Source organism: Pogona vitticeps, chromosome 4, assembly GCF_051106095.1.
Source record: "Pogona vitticeps strain Pit_001003342236 chromosome 4, PviZW2.1, whole genome shotgun sequence".
In the NCBI taxonomy this organism is placed as follows: Eukaryota; Metazoa; Chordata; class Lepidosauria; order Squamata; family Agamidae; genus Pogona; species Pogona vitticeps.
The window spans coordinates 173,443,303-173,454,774 of NC_135786.1; the positions used below are offsets into that span (position 1 = coordinate 173,443,303).

The 11,472-nt window shown below is 37.8% G+C and overlaps 1 protein-coding gene across 5 annotated transcripts in view; it reads left to right on the top strand.

Moving 5' to 3' along the window:
• Nucleotides 1-9,351, top strand: part of NETO1 (neuropilin and tolloid like 1) — a 121,676-nt gene extending 112,325 nt beyond the window's left edge. For 2 of the 5 annotated variants that reach the window (XR_013545283.1, XM_020796635.3), the window contains 3 exons: nucleotides 1,882-2,440; nucleotides 3,783-3,857; nucleotides 7,120-9,351. Coding sequence is in view for 3 of the 5 variants with exons in the window: in XM_020796635.3 (XP_020652294.1) it covers nucleotides 1,882-2,440; nucleotides 3,783-3,843 (620 nt within the window). In the remaining 2 variants the exon portion in view is untranslated. Of the gene's footprint in view, nucleotides 1-1,881; nucleotides 2,441-3,768; nucleotides 3,858-7,119 lie in introns of all 5 variants that reach the window. The other 3 variants (XM_078393527.1, XM_072998754.2, XR_002300815.3) reach the window with 2 other exon arrangements.
• The last annotated feature ends 2,121 nt before the right edge of the window (nucleotides 9,352-11,472 follow it).

Sequence of the window (11,472 nt, forward strand, 5' to 3'; positions counted from 1 at the left end):
TATTTATTGCAATAATTGTAATGCCTTATATTTCCAAATACACTCTGTTAGCTCCTAGAATGCTATTTTATTAGAAAGACAAGATTAAAATGTGAGAAATACATTTGGTGCTTTAAATGAAGATGGAAAGTGTGTTTCCCACCACACGGTCAATGATTGGGCACCTATCCACCCACCCACCCCAGCCATCAAATCATTGATATGTATAGTCTTCCAGAGTGGCCAGCAGGATTACATTGTTCAAACCCTATATGAGAGGCTACGCCAAAGCTTCAGCAGTGAAGTTACGGTCTCTGAGCTGACCTCTCATTTTGAACTTGGAGGGAAAACATAAATGTTCATTGCCTTTTCCTGAATAATCAGTTCTTCCTCCCTCTAGGGGGCACCTGCATTGTAGATTTGACAAAAATGTATGGAACAGTCATTTGGGCTTCTCAATTCTGTAAGCAAAGCTTCTGCTTTAGAATAAAACCCAGCAGTATTTGTAAATCAGTTCAGCATACAGTTATAATCACATGGCCAGTGGAGCACAGCAGGTGAAATTTATGCTTCCTGAATGAAAAGCCTGGAAGAAGGAGTCTGTGAAGATAATCCTTTGGGTCAAGTGCAGTGGTACTTTGCAGATTTATGGTCACGAACCTCAGATTATATCTCATAGCAACAAGGTGAGCAATGTCTTAGAGGGAGAGTGCCAGTATTTTAAACTTCTGGAAATGAAATTTGTAATAATTTCTACTTTTCCGCCTGAGCCAGCAAAATTATCCTGTTAACTAATACCACCCATTTCAAATAAATCATTACGGTTAGGAAATGAGAATGATTTCAAGGAAAATGGAGCATCTCTCTTGAAGCTTTTAGGAAGTAGGTGGTGCTACCTCACCTACAAATTGTGCATCATAATAAGTGAGGCCTGGAAAATGTTGATTCCATGCTCAGGTGCCCACCAAACCATTTCTCTCTTTCTGCAAGTAAATGGAGCAGTTTTTTTCACTGCTTTGCATACGGTGATGCTGTGCCAAAAACAGATGGAAGGAAGGAGAAATTCTAGGGCTTCCATCTGACTGTAGCCATTTTTGTTCTGACAACTTTTTTGAGTGGAGTGGTGTCACCACCACCTTGTATATGAGCAAATGTCTGGTGGCAGAAATCTCATATCCCTCAAAGACCCTTCAGGAAACCTTCTTCATTTCAGAGAGGGGAAGTGGGTCACCCCTCCAACTGCTTTACAGGACTGGATAACAGGCCAGAAGAACTTTAGGTGACTGCAGCTATCACTCATCCTTTTAAACTCCAAGAATATCCTAGGGCCTAACCATAGGCAGAAAGTGAGAGAGATGACAAACGTTTTATTCGGAGGTCCAGGTTATGGGAATTTTGAGATGGGAGGGATAGCAATCTCATATGAGTGACATCACTAATGGGTAATCAGTTTGGCAAAGTTTCCCATGATGCTTAATGTTTTTGTCTAAATAGGACACTATGTTGCACTAAAGTGTGAAAACAACTCCAGAATTTTTATTGTTACTCATTTTGAATATTTGAAAATAGAAGAGCAAATGAGTAAAGCAGACATATAGATTGGTGGGGAGGCAAAAAAAACCCCCAAAACATTGTGTCACTATATGCACAACTAAAGGTTTGGTGTGAAGCTACCAAAGTGGAGAAATTGGCATTTTTTTAAACTGTAGGGTTGAATCTGTTGTGAATTAAACTTCATACTTGAGAAACTCTGGCAAGATGAACTGTAATTTTAAGTTTGTTTTTCAGAATGATAATGTCATGGTGTTCACCTAAAAGTAAAATGGTTACTTTTCTTGTGTGTTTCCAGTATTAACTTCAATTATTTGTGTTTTTTTTTTTAATCCTTTCCCCATCACACAGAAAAGAGAAAAGCCAACATATTGGACCAGCTTACCAACACCAGTGGGACAATAATTGGAGTAACTTCTTGTATTGTGGTCCTTCTTATCATTATATCTGTTATAGTGCAGATCAAACAGCCTCGTAAAAAATTTGTTCAGAGGAAAACAGACTTTGATCAAACAGTATTCCAAGAAGTATTTGAGCCCCCTCATTATGAGTTATGTACTCTTAGAGGGACAGGGGCTACTGCGGACCTTGCCGATGTTGCAGAGGATTTTGAAAATTATCATAAACTGCGTAGATCATCTTCAAAATGCATTCACGACCACCACTGTGGATCACAATTATCTAGCACTAAAGGCAGCCGTAGTAACCTCAGCACAAGAGATACACCTATCTTGACAGAAATTCAGCCCCAGCCTGTAAAGCCCTTAATCCAGCCCATGAACAGAAGAAATATTCTTGTCATGAAGCATAGCTACTCACAAGATGCGGCAGATGCGTGTGAAATAGATGAAATCGAAGAAGTACCAACCACGAGTCACAGGCTGTCCAGACATGATAAAGCTGTCCAGCGGTCAGTATCCATAGATTTTTGATGAAGACCACTGGGTTCAGTCTCAGATATTTTCCCTGCACTCCATCACTTATGTGGCCATTTAGGGTCTGGGTCATTATTCTGGAAAGCAATTTATAATTAGCAAGCCAGATCTAAACATGTTGCGTGAATGAGATTAGCAGCTTCTCTCCAACTTATTTTCAATTTTTTTTTCCTGGGCCAAAGGTGTGATAAAGGAGATTTGTAGTCAGGCTTTCTTGCATTGGTGATGGTTTTGTTTGTTTGTTTCGACTTATTGGCACTCCTATATTGCTGCTTTGAAAATCAAGAAAGTGATAATTAACATCCTGTCACTCTAAAGCAACTCTTTGTAGGGAGACTCTTTCCACCCACAGCTAATAGCAGTTTTTAAGTAGAAGAATTTAGATCAAGGAAATTTCAAGTAAGCAAAGGGTTTTATATCCTCTCTTTAATTTTCAAAGCAGCCAAATGGGGCTGCTAAATTACTCACTGGTTGTTCTTGTTTTTAAGTGGGAGTTCCTAATAATAGTTCTGCATCAAATTCGAAGGGGTCATCTGTTCCTGTTCCTCCCTCAATACAGTTAACTCCTCATCACAAACATTCACTTTTTAATTTTTTTAAAAAAAAATTGTCTTGTTTTAATCAGGAGCAGATTGGTGAGAAAAATGGGTCCCCCCCCATAAAACACAGCTTTTCTGCATAGCAACGATCAATATTTTGAATTATTATAATAAGATTTCTGTTGCTCCCTGGAGTATCACAAATTGTCCAATTTATTTGGCATTTACAGCATAGTTTATTTTTCATTGTTTTAGTCTGATATTCCTTTAGATTTCAGTATGAAAAAAGGTAGCTGAGAAAAAAAATGCTAGAATAATTCCTGTTTTAAATAATAACATTATCTTGCTGTGCTTTGCATCCTGAATGCCTGTAAATAAGAATGATCTAAAGTCTGCAACTAAATGCAAAAAAGGAATACTTGTGTACCAAGAACTTTGATACAAGCCAGGACCCTTTTATGCATGCTTTCTTTAATGTTCTGTTCACATGCCCCACGTGTTTCATTTTGTACATATAAGGCACTAGGTAGGCCAAACCCTCAAAGCATTCTGTCAAAAGCCCTATTACCTTGAAATGCAAAATGTTGATGGCATGCTTTGTGGGTTGATCATGTTAACAAGAGCATTACTTTGTCTACCTGCATGCCAGTTTGAAGTGTGTGCATCAATCTGATAAAGGTCTTAAGATATACTTCAGTTAAGAATGTATATGCATATATTTCTTCTTCTTTTCTATGCAAACATTATTATGTTGAATGAAATAGCCATAACATTCCAGGTTTTGCCTCATTGGGTCTCTAAACAAACATGAATCTGAGTACAACACAACTAGGGTGTAAAAGACAAACTCAAGGTAAGTGGACGAATATATAGCTCCCAATTCACCATATCTTTCATCCCATTTGTTTTCATTAAACATGTCTGGTTGCTATCATTTGCTTTGTGTTTGTGTGTATGTGTGTGTGGGCATGTGTGTTTTGCTTTGTTTGAAAATTGTGTCGTGCTTTAAGCCAACAAAATTTTTTAGTTATAGGCAGGGGGTTGTTATAACTTGTACAGTGCATAGAATCTATTAAATCACTATCCACACATGCAACATACTGGTATTTATAACCTGCATTTTATGCTTGGATTTTGAACAGATACTTGCTTTATTTAAGAAAGTGGTATTTAAAGTATTTTGAGAGCCTAATCCACACAATGTAAACAGGAACCCTAAATTTAGATCTATCCATATTTACCATTAGTACCCAAGATTCCTTTAGGGAAACCAGGGTGGTATATAAAGGGTTATTCAGTATTATCCTCTTTGCAGCCCTATGTAGTTTAGGTCTTGTTGAGAGTCTCTTACTCGAAGTCAACTCACTATCTCCATGCAGGAGTGAGGATCACAACCAGCATCTTCAAAGCTGTATGTCATCTACTGCAATGGTCCTCAATGTTGGGCCTCCAGATGTTCTTGAACTACAACTCCCAGAAGCCTTCACCACCATCCCTGCTGGCCAGGATTTCTGGGAGTTGAAGTCCAAGAACATCTGGAGGCCCAAGGTTGGGGACCACTGATCTACTGCATTGGCTCATCATTCTGATGTTGCCGTGCCATTTATGGACAGTGCTAATTGATTCCCTGTACTGTAACTTCCCTGCACTACTGTTTGGGCTGTGCAAAGCACATGGCTCCCAAGCTCTACTTTGTGTAAATATCAAAGGAGAATTGTTTAATTGACAGCTGGAGTTTATGTACAATATCATGTCCCTGCTGTGAGAGCATCCCTGGCACCAGGTACTATTCTGATGCCAACAGCTGTGAATCAGGATGTTTGTTACCACTTAAAAGGCTTAGTTAAATTGGGATATGGAGGCATCTGTTGCTAACTGACTGTATCACCATTTAGAATTTTTTTTATATCAGAAAAATGCTTTCCTTAACAACTTGTAAGAATTTAACTTGTTCCATTTAGCTTTTCATTTTCACTTCGTTAGTACTTCTTCCCCAAAAAGTATGCCCCAAAGGGTATGAAGAATTTGGGGGCTTTTTGCTTTGGCTTTTTTTTTTTTTTTGGCATGGGAAAATATTGTATCTGCTGATGACATCTTAGACTGGCACTTATGTGTGTTTTCAAATGTATGTATACATATTATTGACCCATGTAAGAAGGAAATGTAATTGTTACTAGATAGCATCATGCCTTTTTATTTCATTCATTTGAGATGCAGTAAACTCTTCCAACTATTGTTTATTTTATATGCAAAAGAGCTGAAAACAACATTATTTCATCCAATATTTTCAGACCTTTGGAAGCAGGATAGAGTCTCAGTTAATACCACTACATTAGTCATATCAAAGAAATTTCTTCCTTTCTCAGGAAAGTATTTCCCATCATCAAATTAACAGAATTTGGCACAGATTAAGTCCTTTTTGTCAAGGACAAAGGCCTCCTGATGATAAAGATTTTAATATGTGTGCAGCTTTATGAGGGAGTTTGTAGCATACCACTAAACCACTGGTCCTACTGTTATGTGTACCATTTGGGCTTAGTGGTGCTACTCCTATATTGCTCTCTGCCTTCTCCATTCATATATGCGCCTGGCAAAAACTGATATGTCCATGGAACATTCTACATGGCTTGATGCACTGGTGACATGTTACAGCTCACAACTGATATTTGTCACTTGAAAAGCAAATGGTAAGATCAGACTGTAGAGCTGGAGTTTGCTGGAGAGTTGGATGTTCATTAGTTCATCTGAAATCACTGAGTACACATGTCAGATGTTCAGTTATTTTTAAAAACCTTACCTCCAAATTCTAAGTGCATTGGCCAGAATCCAACTGGCAGTTTCTGCTTACATAAGGGAAATCATGTAGGCATTGGCAGCAAAATGCCACTCACTAATCACCATCACTGCTAAGGATACTTAGGAAACCCTGACAATGTTTACCATAAGTTGGAATTGACTGGATGCAGTTACTATTTATCATTAGCTACAGTCCTAGGTTATTATTATTTATTATTATTTATTTATATAATTATTATTTTAAATTAATAATTAAATGAATGAATAAATAAATAGGTGTGTGCCCAATTGCCCAATTAGGTATGTGCCCAGGAATGCACCCGGTACCTCTTAAATGAGTGGCATTTCTACACATTAGTACCTTATGTGTAGAAAACCCTGGAAAGGTCCAAAATAAATCAGGATTGACTTGACTGCATATAATTAATTGATTATTAATTTTGGTTCTAAGATTTATGCAGTTTTCAGAAATCTAAATTCAGCTAGATTCTGGCCATTTAGTTATAAATATAGCCCAATTGTCTGAGTATAACAGTTCCACTTGTACAGTGACTCATAGTTCTCCATATACTTGCTCAGCCTCCAAATCCTTGCATGCATGAATTTGGTAGAAAGACAGGTTTATGTGTCTCCATATGCAAGTACATCTAACTACATGTTTTGTTCCCATCTTTCTTGTAGTAGCTGGATTGTTTGAGTGTTATGTTCTCTTGTAAGCTTTGGTTTCTATAAAAAGCTTCAGCCCTATTCAGGAATTTCCTTCTGAGCATGAAAGAGCAGGGCACTTGTGCTCCAGCCTCATCATTTCCCCTCCTGTCTTCTCTTTGTTGCTGGGGAATATGTGAAAATGTGCCACAACTAAGTGAATAGAGTTACAGAGTTTGGTGCATTCAGAAGGCCTGCCTTTTCAGGTCTTTCATTCATGTGCAATACTATTGTGCAATCAAACATATTCTTAGTTCCTTCTCAGGCCACCCCAGCAACAGAGAGAGGTCAGAAGAGGAGACAAAGTGCATGTCTCCAGCCCGCTGTAGACATTATCTCATAAGTATACATTATCTTGTAACACCTGAATAGAGCATTTGTGAAAATTGTCAAAGTGTGTATAGGTGTAAAACCATGGCTGTGTGTGAATGGTTCATGTCCAACAGCTTTCCATAGTACATGCTTTCAAACAGCCGTGTTTCCGATTCCATGTTTTAAAGCACTGAATTCAAGATGTCCAGCAATCACCTTTCATGTGTACTTATATATTATGTGTCATGTCATAGGATTATTCACATTGAACTTGTTATATGTGCATTGTTTTCATTATGTAGACAGCTTGAGAATAGCGCGATCCTGAGTGATACTGAATGTGCTGCAGTGAATTGTGAAAAGTGTCAGCCCTGGGACTGCCAGCTAGAGATGTTCTGGATTCTGCCCACCTGTTCCAATTTCATGGGGAAAAAACATACCCCACCATCAATCAGTAACGAGTAAAATTAATGGATGGCAATAAGACTCTTATTACTTATCATTGCTACCATTTACTATTGTTATTCTTATCAGGGTTTTTTCTTTCTTTATATTTATTTTTGTTTTGTTGCAAAGAAAAATTTTTTCCCAGTTTCAGGAACAAATGATAAAATCAGGTATTTATCCATTCACAATCACTTCTGTGGAAATATATGTTGGATATAAATCTAACAATAGGACTGAATTTGACACTGAGAAACTGATTTGCATGTAAGTTGCTGAAAATCCGAGTTGGCAATGCAACAATGAAAAATCCCTTTGATAAGGTACATTGTAAAAAGCATGCATTCATAATTACTGCTGTTCCTATCCATTTATTTGTGTCATATGCTTGCTAATTGTAACTTTTTATATAAAGATACATAAAATGATGTATAATACTTTCTTACACTGAGTTTTATAGTACTCGTTTCTTTACTGCAGCAAATAATCCTTTTGAAAAATCGGTTTATAATATAATATATTGGTTCACATCTAAGAACACAGGCCTGGAATATGCTTGTCTGTATTTTTGTAAAAAGCTGAAATCTTTCTGACCAGCCATGTGCCCCGAGAAGGAACAATAGGAATACCAAACTGAGGCATCTTCCAACCAAGCAGGCTGGTGGGATTTCAGGTTTTATAAAAGGGAATATGTGCACACACTCCTTATTTTTAGATAAGGCATGGAAGTCTTATGTGATTCCCCATTCATAAGGTTTGCTTTTGTCTGCATAAGGATAATAATTGTACTGGAGTGGCTGCCTATAGAGCGGAAATGAAATCTGCTAAAAGTTTCCATCTGAATACCGCAACACTGAATGAGCAATTTTAAATTCTTTTTCTCCACAAAATTTGAAAATTTGTTGAGTTTAGACTTGTTGGCATCTCCTGTTGGTTTTGAACTCAACAGGAATGAATACCCAGGAGCAGTTTGCATTCACTTTCTTAAGTATTGTTGCCAAGCTGCCTTCATTACAGGGTAGATTTTAAAAGCTGTCAGGTGATAAATACAAATCACCAAGTAATGCAAATGAGCATTACATGGTGAGTTGTATTATTTTTAAATATCAAACACAAAATATTGAAAAGAAATAGCATTGGATGATATATGTCAGTAATTTGCAAAATATTCTATAAATGTGCCATAATATCAAAATATTTGACATCAGAATATAAGAGATCTGATATTTTTTTTTTTAAAAAAGAGAGAGTTACATTTGTTTCAGCTCTAAATATGTCCCATTTCTATTCTGAGCATCTATCAAAAGGCCTGTTAAGTTCAATGGGTCTTATTTCCAGGTAAGTGTGCACAGGATTGTCCTAATGGTTCTCACTATCTGCCCTGCCTTTAAAAGTGAATGGTGTTTATCATATTTGCTTAATGGAAAAAGACACAAATGTAATCCAGAAGCAAATTGCATTGTGTTTATTGATGGCATTTAGTACTAGATACATGATTCATTATTGTGGTGCAGGATGAAGCAATTGTGAATTACTTTATGTGGGGGAAACAGGATTTTTGTAGAAGTTTGCATTTTGCATAGAACTTCGTGCTTTGTATGAAGAGATTTGTGCAACTGAAGGCCTTCTATAGCCTTTCAATAAGTCTGGCCCAATAAAAGAACATTGCCACATTGGCAGTTCCTCGTATACAAACATGACTGCATTTGCAAATATGAAACAACCCTTCTGAGTGTTTGTCCTTTCCCTGACAGCCAGAGCCACATGTACATCTGCTACACCAGACTGGAAAATAAACTGATTCAGAGTAGCTCAGCCTCAATCTTCCAACAGCACTGACCTTAAAATCTAGATGCTTTGATCCATATGGAGGATTTTAATATAGATGCATATATACTTGCTTGGATTTGTCTCTTCATTAGACAGCTGCCTCTTTTGCATTCTATTCAGGATGTCCATGTATGAGAAGTTCTCGATTCCACTTCTCATCCAGTATGTTTGGAGATAATAGCTTTTAATTTGTAAGCCTTGACTTTATCCAATGGAATACAAAAAAAAGGGAAGATGAAACAACAGTAGGGTCCCCATGTTTCTATTGATCCTGCTTTTGTTATTTTAACAGCATGTTGATACACAAAATGTATGGGGCAAATTTTTTTCCCCTTGCTACATATGAGCAATCATAATAGGAAAAGTGTCACCTGTTCAAATTTGTGTGTTGTTGGCCTTTAAAAGCATAAGAGTGGGACAAAATTTGTCATCTCTAAGGACCAAGTGCTTGTTCTTCAGCTTAGGGTGGCCAGATGCAAAAAGGACAGCACTCCTGCACCTTTAACAGCACTACAAAAGGGGATTTCAGTAGTCATTGTTACCATTAAGAAGTTTTACCCACTGAAGTATTTGTTTAAACAATTGTTAGAGGAGCAGGAGCCCTCTCCTCTGAGATCCATAGCGCTTTGCGTCTGCATGCATCATACTGGCCAAAATCTTGTTGCCAAATTATAGCCTTCAGTCCATTCTTTCCTGATAAGCCAAGTGTCCCTGCTGTGATTCTCTTGGTGTCCATATGCATACACCAAGGCAGTGTGTATGCAAGCTTTGAGAATCATAGAATCATAGAAAAGTGAGGTTCGAAAGGGCCTACAAAGCCATCAAGTCCAACCCCCTGCTCAGTGCAGGAATACAATCGAAGCATATCTGCCAGATGATTATCTTAAGTTTTTCTTGAATGGCTCCCGTGTTGAAGCACTCACCAACTCCTGAGGTAACTGGTTCCACTGTCATACTGCTCTAACAGTTAGGAAGTTTTTCCTGATATTCAACTGAAATCTGACTTTCTTTAACTTGAGCCCATTGTTGCATGTCCTGCACTCTGGGATGTTCAAGAACAGATCTTGCCCCTCCTCTGTATGACAGCCTTTCAAATATTTGAAAAGTGCTGTCATATCATATCACCCCTCAGTCTTCTTTTTTGAAAGCTAAACATGCCCAATTCTTTCAGCCTTTCCTCATAAAACTTGGTTTCCAGCCCCCTGATCATCCTTGTCACCCTCCTCTGAACTTGTTCTAATTTGTTAGCATCCTTCTTGAAGTGTGGTGTCCAGAAATGGACACAATACTCAAGGTGAGGCCTAACCAGTGCTGAATAGAGGGGGACTAGCACATCATGGGATTGGAAACTATACTTCTATTAATGCAGCCTAAAATAGCATTTGCCTTTTTTGCAGCCACATCACACTGTTGGCTTATATTTAGCTTGTGAGCTACAACAATTCCAAGATCCCTCTTGTAGTTTTGCTGAGCCAGGTATCCCCCATCTTGTAACTGTGCAATTGGTTTCTTTTTCCAAAGTGCAGGACTTTGCACTTATCCCTGTTGAATTTCATTCTGTTGCTTTTGGCCCAGTGTTCCATTCTGTCAAGGTCATTTTGAATTTTGTTTTTGTTTTCTACAGTATTGGCTATTCTGCCCAATTTGGTACCATCTGCAGATTTGACAAGCGTTCCCTGCATTCCCTCATCCAAGTCATTAAGAAAAATATTGAAGAGCACCAGGCCCAGGACTGAGCCTTGGGGTACCCCACTTGTTACCTTCTCCCAGTTAGAGAAGGACCCATTAATCATGACAGGGACAATGTGCTTAATGGAGAAGAAGAGACCAAAAGTTATGATTTGGCTTGTGCTAAGCAATTTTGACCACTGTGTTTAATGCTCCCCCTAGTTGTATAGTCTGGGATGTTTTCATATGAGAGTTTTCCATTTCATCTCCAATATTTATAATCCTTTTGATACAACACTGCTTTATTAATTTATGCGCAGTATATGTATCAAACAAAATTAACATCCCACAATTTCCTTTTTCATAGGCACTTACACAAAGGCTGAAATCCTATTGTTCTATTATGCAAACGGTGTAACTTTTGGAGAATTTGAATTAAGAAATTAAGAAATCTACATAGATACTATGTGCTGCATATTGAGTTGTGTGACTTCTCACACAACAGATAGCATCTACACAGATTTCTTAACTGGAGACAATTTGCCTCCAAAATTTACACATTTTATGTAGCAGTGCAGCAGGATTATAGCATTTTCATGCCAAGGGGAAAAGATAGTTACCATCTGATTGGGGAAATTTGTTCTTTTCTATTATGATGATCTATTTAAATCCCCTAATATTAGGCACGGATATACTGGACAACCTTGAGAGTT